This window comes from Dermochelys coriacea, chromosome 1, assembly GCF_009764565.3.
Source record: "Dermochelys coriacea isolate rDerCor1 chromosome 1, rDerCor1.pri.v4, whole genome shotgun sequence".
Classification (NCBI taxonomy): domain Eukaryota; kingdom Metazoa; phylum Chordata; order Testudines; family Dermochelyidae; genus Dermochelys; species Dermochelys coriacea.
The window spans coordinates 326,678,397-326,691,133 of record NC_050068.2 but is presented as its reverse complement, the minus strand read 5'-3'; the positions used below and the strand labels follow the sequence as shown (position 1 = coordinate 326,691,133).

The following is a 12,737-nucleotide window of genomic DNA, read 5'->3' as shown; positions in this document are numbered from 1 at the left end:
GTCAGGCATTTTCAAATATCAAAAAAGTGAAAAGAAAGCAGTGCTAGTGACAACAATAAATATTTATGAGCTTTTTGGATTCGCTGATGTGCCTTAGTGGCAGCTGTTAGAAACTTCCCATTTGATAGGGAGGTAGGGTGGGATCCATAAAAGTACATAAACATCTGAGTCCTATTTTTAGGCATCACTGCAATCCACAAAACTCCCCTTGGCTGCGCCTAACCATCTAGGCACCTAAAGTCTCTTGACATCTAAGTTTCTGCATCTGAACCTCCTTCTACGCAGCTGGGTGCCAATCTCCCACCTAAGCCCCACAGTGATTGACAAACCAGGGGAAAGACAAACTGTTTGGCCACCTAAATCATTTGTGGGGCCTGATTAGAGGTTGCCTAATTCCACATGAAACAGCTGGGGTGGGGGCAGGAAAAGAGGCCCTCCCTTATAACCTTTAGCATAGCGGCTAGGGTTCTGAGCTGGGATGGAGGCAATGCTCAGTTTAAGTCCTCTCTCTGCCTGATGAGGAGAAGCATAGGCACCGACTGCGTAGGTGCTCTGGGGCTGGAGCATCCACGGAACAAAAATAGTGGGTGTTCAGTGCTCACCCGCCGATCAGCTGTTTGGCAGCGAGCAGAAGGTGCGGGGGGGACAGGACGGAGTGGGGCCAGGAAGAGGCAGAGCGAGCGTGGGGTTTTGGGGGAAGTGGCAGGGCCTCTGGGCAGAGTGGGGGTGGAACATCCACCCAGAAAAATGAAAAATTGGTGCCTGTGAGCAGAAGAGATTTGAACAGGGATCTGCCACCTCTTCAGGGGAGTGCCCTAGGCTATGCGGTCTCCCTCAGTCTCTCCTGTTGAGGTTGTTCCACTTTAAATAATTGAACGATTAAATATTAATTGGGCCAGAAAAAGAGCCTATAGCCTCGTGGCAGATCCCTGTTCAAATCCCTTCTCCTCATTGGGCACTTGAACTAGGGGTCTCCCACATCCTGGGCGAGTACCCTAACCCTTGGGTTAAATATTAAGGGAGCTCCTTCTCCTGCCCATGCCTGGCTGTTGGGTGTGGATTTAGGCAGCCTCTGATTGTTCCCTGCATGTGACTTAGGTAGCCGAACATCCACCTTCTCCCAGTTTGTAAGTCACAAGCAAAGATAGGCCCCTCCTAGCAGCCCAGAAGTTTAGGCATGGAAATCTGACCTGAGGGTGTGTGGCTTAGGACATGTCCCCCCACCCCCCATCAGCATCTCCCATTGGCTATTTTAGGCAGATCCCCACCTAGCCTGTTGGCTTTTGTGGATCACATTCTGAGGCACCTATCTATCTCCTCATATAGGAGTCTAGTGGCTAACCCAGGCCTTTCAGATTGCAGTGTTGTTCCTGTGTTTTTAGTCACCTAAAAGTTAGGCATTGTGATGCTGAGTGTCTCGACATTTGAGTTCCTTTTATGGAACCAGGCATAGCCACTTGGTTATGGACGTACTGTTTTGTGCCTTGTTGAAAACTGAATTGGATTTGGAGAATCATAGAATAGAATATCAGGGTTGGAAGGGACCTCAGGAGATCATCTAGTCCAACCCCTTGCTCAAAGCAGGCACAATCCCCAATTTTTGCCCCAGATCCCTAAATGGTCCCCTCAAGGATTGAACTCACAACCCTGGGTTTAGCAGGCCAATGCTCAAACCACTGAGCTATCCCTCCTAAATAAATGTACTTTGTGCATGTGCAATAGTTTCTGAAAGACAATAAAGCTAGTGCTCAGCCAGTGTGTACAGCAGTACAATGAATTTGCATGTGTGTGAGAGAAATTTAAGTGGGAAATCAGTATTAAATGTAAGGCCATGGGGATTATGATCTGTGATAGTGCATAAGGAAAGAGGGTTCCAAAAAATACTATCTCCATGTGATCGGTGATATTGGCCCAGCTGTGTGTGTGTGTGGGTGGGGGGGGGTGTGCAATGTGTGGGAACTTGGAGCACCTCTGCTTCATTTGCTGCAGCAATTGGTCAGGATGTTGAGAATGAGGCTGAAGTTCACAGAATCCCTTTCTCATACAGACTAACATGGCTGCTACTCTGAAACCTGTCATTCAGGGTGGGGTTTGGAAGAAGAGCAGTGTATATGTTCAGTACATGGCCCCACATCTCAAAGAGGATAAAAGTAAATATCAAACAGCTGCCTGGCTCACTGAGCACCTATCTAGCTCACTCAGTAATGAGGGGACTTGCAGAACTTATACCATGACATCATGTAACTGAAGGCTGTATAACATATACATATATAAAGGGGCAGAATTAAGGTTACAAGAGAAATCATAATTTTGTCACTTCCTGACTTTTAAAGTTTCAGTTTTAAACTTCAGTGTTCTAACACGTGTGTGTGTGTGTTTGTATGGAACAGCAATGAATTATTAAACTTTCAAAGATTTCTTTTTCCTACCCAAAAATACAAATGGGCCAGAGCCACAAAATATGGATCCAGTTTATGAAGTCCTCAATAGTTAGGAGAATGGCAATGTTATTTCAGGGTTTTGGCTCACTGGCAGAGGCCAGTGGTGAAGTTTGGATCCAAGTTTAAATACTGATCCCTGCCAAAGTTAAGGATTAAGAGCCAGTGCAGGTTTTGGTTCAGGCCCATTTCTAGCTGGAAAACAGCCAGTTTAACAAATAATATGTAAGCATCCCTGGCATTCTTGCGTCTATACTATACTTTGTACAAGAGATAAAATAAACTGCTTGGAGAAGGACCTGGGTCTTCAGAGCATGGACAGTGCCTAACATATTGTGGGTGCTACTGTAAAAAATAATAATTAGCTTTGACATGATGACACTTCAGGGGATGGGCGCAGCATGAAACATGCTATACTTGGGAACTTATTAAAAATAAATGCATCAGTTTAACACTCAGCTAGAGCTGCAGTAAATTAGTGAACACAGACATCTGAGTTGTCTAACTGGGTGGGGTTAGTTATCAATACCAGCTGCCATTAACACTGATGGCACATTCACTGGTTATTAAAATGTGTCTGTTTCTCATTAAATTTCGTATTCATATCACGTCATCTGGGAATCCTCATTCTGCTGTTTGGGGATTACTGCTGCTCCTTTGGGCACAAGCAGCCAGTCAGGGTCACGAGACAGATTAATGTTCTATAAGCACAGGATACAGCAGACATGAAAAAGTCTACAGCAAATAATGAGTTAAAGGCCCGCTTACTCATTAACTGCCCATACTAGCAATAATTTCTGTACATCTTAGGAAAACTGGGATTCCCATGTTTCCAGTGATGTAGCACATGAGATCCTAGTCCTAGCAATTCATGATATGAACTGAATTGACATAGACACAGTGAAGAAAAAGGATAAACACAGGGATGGATTTTAAAGCATCAGGCCACAACTTTATTACATTTAACACTTGGGAGGGCTGCTATCTATCCTGTTAGCCATACTCTCACCAACCAGGCATTTTAAGTGGTTCCAGTGTGGGGGGCTAAAGGATTCCCTACCCAATAACCCACAACTCGTGTAGGCTCTCTTCATCTTACCCCTTGGACTCAGTTCGCTTTTCTGAGTCCTACTCCTGCCCCCAAGGGGGACCAAGGGTATGAAAAGGGGGGAACCTCAGCCCACAAAGGCCTCAGGGTCTCCTCCTATCCCATGAAAACAAGGCCCGCCAGTAAAATCCCAGGTCTTTTACTTCTGCGAACCATCTCTTTTATCCTTTTAACCACACTCAAAACTAGCAGCAAGTTGCGATGAAATAACATCCTTATTGAATATTAATTATTAAACTCTGTTCTTATTTAACTTAACTGTGCCTCCAGGATGCTGCGAGCAAGGCAAAAAACTCCCCAGCCCTCTGCCAGTTTGGCCCCTACAGGAAGAAAAAAAATTCATTCCTGACCCTACAATGGGCAAACAATCAGAGCCACAGCATCCACAAAACACAGCTTCACAGCTGCTAGTACAGGGAAGGGAGGGTGAGGCTGCTAGAATGGAGCAAAAAGCAAGAGGCTTCACGAGGCCGAAGCTAGGGTTTAAATTAATGAAAGAGAAGAGTGAGGGACCAATCAGATCCCTTCCTCCCCAAGCTTGCCAACCAGTGACTAGAGACTTTGAAGGGGAAGGGCACCCCTGCATCCGCTCAGCACATGTTCTCTTTCCACATTCAACCGGGCCTAATCCAATTGCTGCTGGCCCCACCAGGTTACCCATTCATTGACCCAGCAGGTGGGTGGTACTGGTCACAATCCCTCAATGACATAAAAATTCAAGCTAGCCCAGGCCATTTACCAATGACCAGTTCAAGATATGCTCTGTCTGTCAGTGATGTAAGCTTCATAATCACAAATATTGATGGTTGTCTATTTACAGCATGGGGGCATGTTCTTTTGACCCAGCTGTGTGTTGTTTTGGTGCGTGTTTGGGTATTTTGTTTATTTTGGAATTAGACAGAGTTGCAGAGTGAGTACATGCATCAGGTAAAGACGTGTTCTGATATAGTCAGTATATCTGTGTCTTTTTTAAAGATAAAATTAACATTGACTATATTTCTATTCATCCAGCTGTGATGATTTATATCTTGGAGGGAAATAGAACACCTCCTGGAGTTATTTACCAGATTGATGCATCTGATCCTGAACAGTCACAACTCACAGTAAGTTTAATTAAGGAAAAAAGAGAGAGAGACAATGCAATCCACTGCATCTGGAGTATAACTAATTCCCAGGAACTTTCTCCTCTGAACTCACTCATCAGGTATATAGAAAATGGTATATTGTCAGTTGAAATGAAACATTTTAAATAATAAGCTATAATAGCAGAATGTTATTTTTGATAAGAAGAGACCTATCCCTCACCACTGGGGTATGGAGTAGGTTTTAAAATTTGAACATCCTGAAGTTAGAGTTTGGAGACAGGGTTTTGCTAAGACCCACCATAGATATAGCAGGTAACGGGGTCTTTCTTACAAACTGTCTCCAAAATGCATTTTCAGAGTAATGGTTAAATGGGGCTTTTAATCTTTTATGTTACACTGAAGTTTCTTTTAAATGAAACATTGGGGAAATAACTCTTCATGCAATGAAACCTCAGCATTTAGCCATCTGGAAAGCAATACAGTGTGATTTGTGGCCAACAGCTGAAAAAAATGAAAAGGTTCAGGATATCAGCAGGAATTTCAGAAAAGTCACTTTTTGCAGATCTTTAAAAGGTAATTGCATTTACCTGAGAAACTGGTGAAAGATACAACATGATCACAAACAGACACTTCAGGTGTTACGTCAGCCTGTAGCACTACTCAAAAGGGCAATTACATTTTAGGAGCTGCATTCTTGATCTCCTTACTCAGTCTTTTCTCAGTCAAACTCCCACTGAAGTCAATGTGGGTTTGACTGAATAAGAAAAGGTGTAAAAGCCTCAGGATTTAGCTCTAGATTAATGATTATTGCCAATGAAAGAGAAAAATAACTGCAGTGAATTCTTCATAAGCAAAAGTCTTTGAACCTGTGATAGATCCCAGTCATAATAAGGAGATGCACATGCAGAAATGATGGACTGCTGGTACAATAATATTCCCAGCAGGAAAACTAGAGTGGTCTATTGACAAGAATTTGTTAGCTTAATTGATTAGATTACTCAGCCACTTTTTCAGCAATTTCAGTTAAACATATCACAATAAGAGATGAGTTGTGGTTACACTTGGTTCTATTTCATTTCTGTTTGTCAAAGAAGTAACACAAGAGGAGTAGCACCAGTTGAGCAGGCCTTTCAGAAGGCTGTAGCATTTTTAAGAACACTTTACTGATCACCTAGCTTATTATTTGATGCTGTATGTTCTAGAATATCACTTGTTAAGTTAGGCCTGGTCTACACTACACAGTTAGGTTGACTCAAGGCACCTTACATTAACCTAGCTGTGGATGTCTCTTCATTTAAATTTGGCTCCTGATGACTTAAGTGCCCAATTACACTGATTTAATAACACCAAGCAACATAGAGTCAGGGTCAACGTAGTTAGGTCAACGCAATGTGAGTATAGACACTCTGTTACTTATATCAACCTTTACTAGCCTCCAGCTGCTGTCTCACAATGCCCCACAGTGTCCGCTCTGGTTACTGCTGTGAACTCCACTGCTCCAGGGTCAGGTAGATGGGAAGCCCCATGACTTCTGAAATTCTTTTCCTGATTGCCTGGCTTGGTGAGCACACCCTAGGAGCTCTCCACTGTTGAGTGCAGCTGACCGTGCTGGCTACACACTCCAGGCGCGGTCCTGCCTGGAGGAGACAGGAGGTGGTGGATCTCCTGGGTCTCTGGGAGAAGAGGATCTGCAGGCACAACTCTAAACCAGCCACAGAAATGTGGATATCTATGATATCCAGGTTGCTTAGCAGATGCAGGAGACTACAACAGGGACCAACAGCCAGTGCCATGTGAAAGCCGAGGAGCTGCGGCAGGTGTACCAGAAGGCCAGGGAGGCCAACAATCAATCTGGTGCTGAGCTGCAGAGAGCTGCATGCCATCCTCAGCAGAGACCCCACCACTACCCCCAAGAGTCCTGTTGATACTTCTGAGGAACCTGAATCACAGGCCCCTGCCATGAACAGTGAGGAGGAGTGGACGAGGAGGAGGAGCAAGTGACCGGGGGATCTAGCTGCTCAGTGAGCCAGGACCTGGTTTTGACTCCACTGGAGTCCAGCCAGTCCTGACTGTAGAGCACAGGCGAGCCTGACGCAGGGGAAGGAACCTCTGGTAAGTGTGCAGTTTACTTTGAAATTACAAAGAGCCTCTGTTACCCTCAGGAATGAGATATCGGCTAAAATCACCACCCCCTGGGGGAAATGGTGCCAGTATGCAGTTCCATCGCCCTATACAACCAGAACTACGCAACAGAGCAATTCCCTCCTCATTTTCCCAACTGCTGGAGGGCCATCCTCAGCATGGCTGGTGCCATGCTCTATCAGTCCCAAGCAGAAGTGAGAATGCAACACTTACAACTTTTGGGGAGCAAGGGAAGTGAGTTCCACATGGTACATTTTGATTTCCATCATGAATACGCTGACAAAGGTACCTGTGTGTGTTGTATCTGCAGCTGCTGCCATTGCAGCTGTAGGGTCTCCCCATCCCCACTCACGGAGCCAGATATGGAGGAGGAAAAGAGGACTAAGGATGATGTGTTCCAGGATATCCTGCAAGCCAGTGCTGCATCAGAGAATGAGCACAGGGCTTGGAGGATGACCCTTGCTGGTAACCTGGAGAGGGCTGGAGTGGAGAGGACAAAGGTGCAGGAAAAGGAGAGGGGATGTGCATCAGGACATGCTTGTTCTTCTCAGACAGCAAACAGAGGTGCTGCAGATTCTGGTGGGCCTGCAGGTTCAACAATTCCATGCTCGTTTCCCGCTGCAGCCCATTGAGAACTCAATATCGGGACCAGAGGTAAAAGTAAGCCGGTCCGGTCCAGTCCGGCATACTGGCAAAAGCCAGTATGCTGTGCTGGACCAGACCAGCTTCCCCAGGCTGGCGCTTTAAAGGGCCCCGGGCTCCCCGCAGCAGCTGGAGCCCTCGGGCCCTTTAAAGCGCCACCCGAGCCCCGCTGCCGGAGCCCGGGGTAGTGGCGGCAGGGCTCTGGTGATCATTTAAAGGGTCTGGAGTTCCACTGCGGTAGCGGTGGCTGGAGCCCGGGGCCCTTTAAATCAAGATTTAAAGGGCCCAGGTATTTAAAGGCCCTGACTATTCCAGTTGAGACCACACCTCTTCTGGTTGAGGCCATGCCCCCTGCTCAGGACTCTGGAGTACCGGTAAGTTACTTTAAAGGTAAGTAACCTTTAAGTTACTTTCACCCCCTGATTGGGACCTTCCTATGTCCCCACTCAACATTCCATGTTGCATCAGGGGTCAGTGCACTACCCTTATCACTCCACCCCAAGGGACATTAAAGACAATCACAGCTTCATATACACTGACCCGTGTAAGCCCTGGTTGGTGTATGTGTACCTAAAATGGACATGACTATATTTTTTCCACATCATAAGTTCTATTCCCTTAATTTTTTAATTTTTATTAAATTTCAAAAGGTTTTCTTTAATTGCCCCATTCATATTACAGAATAAGATTTTTTTTTTTGGTAATGAAATTAATCTTTATTAGTTCACAATATATGCTGATGGTGCTAAGTAGGTCGGACAGCAACCAATTATCTGTTACTGCACAGTGTCACACAACCCATAGCACCAGTCATAAACAATATAAATAGGTGTATTGACAAAATTATATTCCAAAATACATAGAAATCACTACAAAATTCATACTGGGCCACAAAAGAGCAAGGCCAAGTGGAGCACACTACAGCAAACACACACTATTCTGGGTCATTATTAAAATGGTCTTTCAAAGTCTCCCTGAGCTTAGCTATTCAAATTCAGCAGACAGCTGCCCCACCTCCACCCTGGTGGAAACTTTTTCCCCCTTTGCTTCACAGGACACAGCAGGCAGCTATAGCCACTGGGATATTTTTCTCACTGAAGTCCAAAAAAGTGAATAGGATGTTAGGAATCATTAAAAAAGGGATAGAGAATAAGACTGAGAATATCTTATTGCCCTTATATAAATCCATGGCACGCCCACATCTTGAATACTGCGTACAGATGTGGTTCCCTCATCTCAAAAAAGATATACAGGCATTAGAAAAGGTTCAGAGAAGGGCAACTAAAATGATTGGGGTTTAGAATGGGTCCCATATGAGGAGAGATTAAAGAGACTAGGACTTTTCAGCTTGGAAAAGAGGAGACTAAAGGGGGATATGATAGAGGTATATAAAATCGTGAGTGATGTGGAGAAAGTAAATACAGAAAAGTTATTTACTTGTTCCCATAATATAAGAACTAGGGGCCACCAAATGAAATTAATGGGCAGCAGGTTTAAAACAAATAAAAGGAAGTTCTTCTTCACACAGTGCACAGTCAACCTGTGGAACTCCTTGCCTGAGGAGGTTGTGAAGGCTAGGACTATAACAGGGTTTAAAAGAGAACTAGATAAATTCATGGAGGTTAAGTTCATTAATGGCTATTAGCCAGGCTGGGTAAGGAATGGCATCCCTAGCCTCTGTTTGTCAGAGGGTGGAGATGGATGGCAGGAGAGAGATCACTTGATCATTACCTGTTAGGTTCACTCCCTCTGGGGCACCTGGCATTGGCCGCTGTCGGCAGACAGGATACTGGGCTGGATGGACCTTTGGTCTGACCCAGTATGGCCATTCTTATGTTCCAATCCTGTAAGGAAACAATGCCTGCTACCCTGAAAATGACCAAAGGCACATTCCCCTGTCATTCTGCACCTGCTGAGCCTGTAGCTGAAGTGCTCCTTGGTGCTGTTGAGAGGACAGGAGTATGGCTTCATGAGCTGTAGGAGCAAGGGATAGGCTGGGTTCCCCAGGATCACTATTGGCATTTCAACAGTGCCAATGGTAATCTGCCGGTTGGGAAAGAAAGTCCCTGCTTGCAGCTTTCTGAACAGTCCTTTGTTCTTAAAGATGCATGTGTCATGCACTTTCCTTGACCAGCCCTCACTGCTGTCAGTAAAGCATCCCCAGTGATCCTGCAGCAGTTGCTTAACCATAGAAAAGTAGCCCTTTCTGTTGCCGTACTCTGTGGCAAGGTGGTCTAACTCCAGAAAAAGGAATAGGCATCATCTATCACCCCACCACAATTCAGAAACCCCCTTGCTGCAGAACCATCCACTATGTCCTGCACAGTGCCGAGAGTCACAATCCTGCATAGCAGGAGGCGGTTAATGACCCGGCACACATGCATGACAACAACCTCTGTGGTGGATTTCCTGACTCCACATTGATTTCCAACTGGCTGTAGCCATCTGACATTGCAAGTTTCCAGGGTACGATCACTACTTGCTTCTCAGGTGTCCCTGAATTGGATGGCTGGGGCACACAGATTTAGGAATGTGGCCTTGCTCATCCAAAAGTTCTGCAGCCACAGATCATCAGACTGAAGTTGCATGATGATGCAATTTCACCAGTCAGTGCTCGTTTCTCGGTCCCAGAACCAGCACTTTACCATCTCCAGCTGCTCCATGAATGCCACCAACAATCTTGAATTGTTTTTTTCTATGTCCCATGGCAATCTAGCCTCCAAGGAATTCTGTTCCCTGCAGCTCCTCCTGAGATTCTACAATACCTCAAGATCATGCACCCTATGCTTGCAATGCTCATGACAACAGTGTAGAACTGTGCAGGCTCCATGCATCTGTCAGAGATGGCATATGGTAAGGGGAGATATGGGGGTTTATGGGATTTTGAAAAGAAGGCATGAAAATTATGTTATGCAGATGAAATTATGGAATGGAGAACACTTCATTATAGGAAGTTGACCCCATGCTCCCAGTCACCCTTCCACAATTTGTTTTGGCTCCATCAGGCATTGCAAAAACTTCCCAAAAGACTCTGTACTGGACAGTGGCAAGTTGCATTGTGGGATAACTATCCCTGGTGCACCACACTCTACATCAGTACAAGAGCTCCTGTGAAGACACGCACTGGTGACACCAGGAGCCAAGTATGCATATGCACAAACGAAGTACTTACGGTGGTGGCTGTATGCTGACATAACTTTGGTCAACATAACTTTGTAGTGTAGACATGATATCTTCACAGGATTACTGATTATGGCCGATGGGTAGCAGAATCAGTTCTTAGGCCCACTTGAAAGGAAGGGAGCAGAAAAGAAACCAGAATAAGTATGATATGTCCCTGAGGCAGGCAAGCTGGGAGCAGTTTCCTGAATTAAAAACACAAAGTCATTGTACAACTGCACTGTGTGTCAGTGTTCTCTTCTCTATCTATCCTGCATGGACCTCGAAGAGATGAAGAGCAAAAGGATTTGCAACTGCTGTCCTACAAAGGGTTCCCTGCATATCTGCTCTATCTTGATAATGGCTGTATTCTCAACTTTTGTAAAAAACAGTATAGCTCCATTGAAGACAATAGATCCATGCTGATTTACACCAGATGAGGACCTGGGCAGTGTGTTGTTAGTAACAGTGTAGAGGAGCATCTCAACTGGCATATAGAATGGTAGTTAAATGCAGAAAGAGGTGATCTAACTTGGACATGGAGATTGTATTGTGCTGGTTAAATAACTGTACACCACTACTCTCCTGGATAAAATGTCAGACTTGCTTAAGTATTTCCTGCTGCCCAACCACTAGATGAGTATTGGCACGTGCACACACACCAGCCAGTAAATTACATTATTTTCATGGATTAGGATACCAGAGGGGGTGAGAATTATTCTGATAAAAATGTGACACAATGACTAGCTTGGTGTGTGACCATGTCTCTTTCTAATGGGGACCACTGTCATGCCCTGCTTGCTATTTACCAGCAGACTTGCTTCTATAGCTCAAGTGACAGTGGCTTGTGTTTCTGGTGATGAATGTCCTGGGTTTGATCCTGCTGATGACCACAATGCCTATACATTTCCATACACAGAGTTCTGGGAATACTGTAAATGTGGGGCATATGTTTCCTTGATCCATTCTGTAAGCCCGTGCATGAATGGCTGGAGGTTTTAAAAAGATACAGAGGCTAATTCATAATCCTTTTATTCCAGTATTCATGTACCCCTGTGTCACAGTCATTCACTGTCTCTCAAACTGGAACCATTTCTTCCACAAAAGAATTTGATTTTGAGAGAGATCCACATCCGTAAGTGTCCATTTTGATCCTCTGATCATTCTCGTTGTTCATTGTTAACAGAGACCTACTCCATGTAATACAAGGTGTGATTCTGGTTTGATTTTGTTTTTATTTAACAGATATTTGTTAAACATAACAGTGACAGACCGCCTAGGGCTGAGCACCACCAGGGCAGTGATAGTCAACATCATTAACACCAATGACGAAATGCCATACTTTACCACGTAAGTGAAACGTTCACTTTGCACCCTAAAAATACAAATGGTTCTCAGACTTTTCAGCTCCAGCATCATTGGTTCAACCTTTTGGGAGACTCTATAGTATAGCCATTAACTGATACAATGTCTCATTGTTTCCATGTACTTCTCCCTCTTTCTATATCCATCTTTTTTAAACTTAGACTGTAAACTATTTGGGGTAGGGACTATCTTTTTGTTCAGAGCCTATCACAATGCATCCTGCTCCATGTCTGGGGCTCTGAGGTGCCACGACCATACACATAATAATAAACTAATGATAACACATAAGAACGGCCATACTGGGTCAGACCAATGGTCCTTCCAGCCCAGTATCCTGTCTTCCGTCAGTGGCCAATGCCAGGTGTTTCAGAGGGAATGAACAGAACAGGACAATCATCACGTGATCCATTCTCTGTCACCCATTCCCAGCTTCTGGAAAACATTAATAACTATTATAATAACTGTTGCTAAAATGCTATTTTCATTTTGTTATGACTTCTTAGTCTCTTGTTGGACGTTTTTACCAGTTTCTTTCCATTATCCCTGCATATGTTATTACAAAAAGAAAAGGAGTACTTGTGGCACCTTAGAGACTAACAAATTTATTAGAGCATAAGCTTTCGTGAGCTACAGCTCACTTCATCGGATGCATTTGGTGGAAAAAACAGAGGAGAGATTTATATACACACACACAGAGAACATGAAACAATGGGTTTATCATACACACTGTAAGGAGAGTGATCACTTAAGATAAGCCATCACCAGCAGCAGGGGGGGGAAAGGAGGAAAACCTTCCAT

The 12,737-nt window shown here is 44.5% G+C and overlaps 1 protein-coding gene across 2 annotated transcripts in view; it reads left to right on the top strand.

The window, feature by feature from the left end:
- CDHR3 (cadherin related family member 3) overlaps nucleotides 1-12,737 on the top strand; it is a 72,680-nt gene that overhangs the window by 9,475 nt on the left and 50,468 nt on the right. For both annotated transcript variants that reach the window (XM_043497159.1, XM_038373993.2), the window contains exons 4-6: nucleotides 4,558-4,649; nucleotides 11,615-11,709; nucleotides 11,820-11,924. In XM_043497159.1, coding sequence (XP_043353094.1) covers nucleotides 4,558-4,649; nucleotides 11,615-11,709; nucleotides 11,820-11,924 — 292 coding nt within the window. The remainder of the gene's footprint in view (nucleotides 1-4,557; nucleotides 4,650-11,614; nucleotides 11,710-11,819; nucleotides 11,925-12,737) is intronic.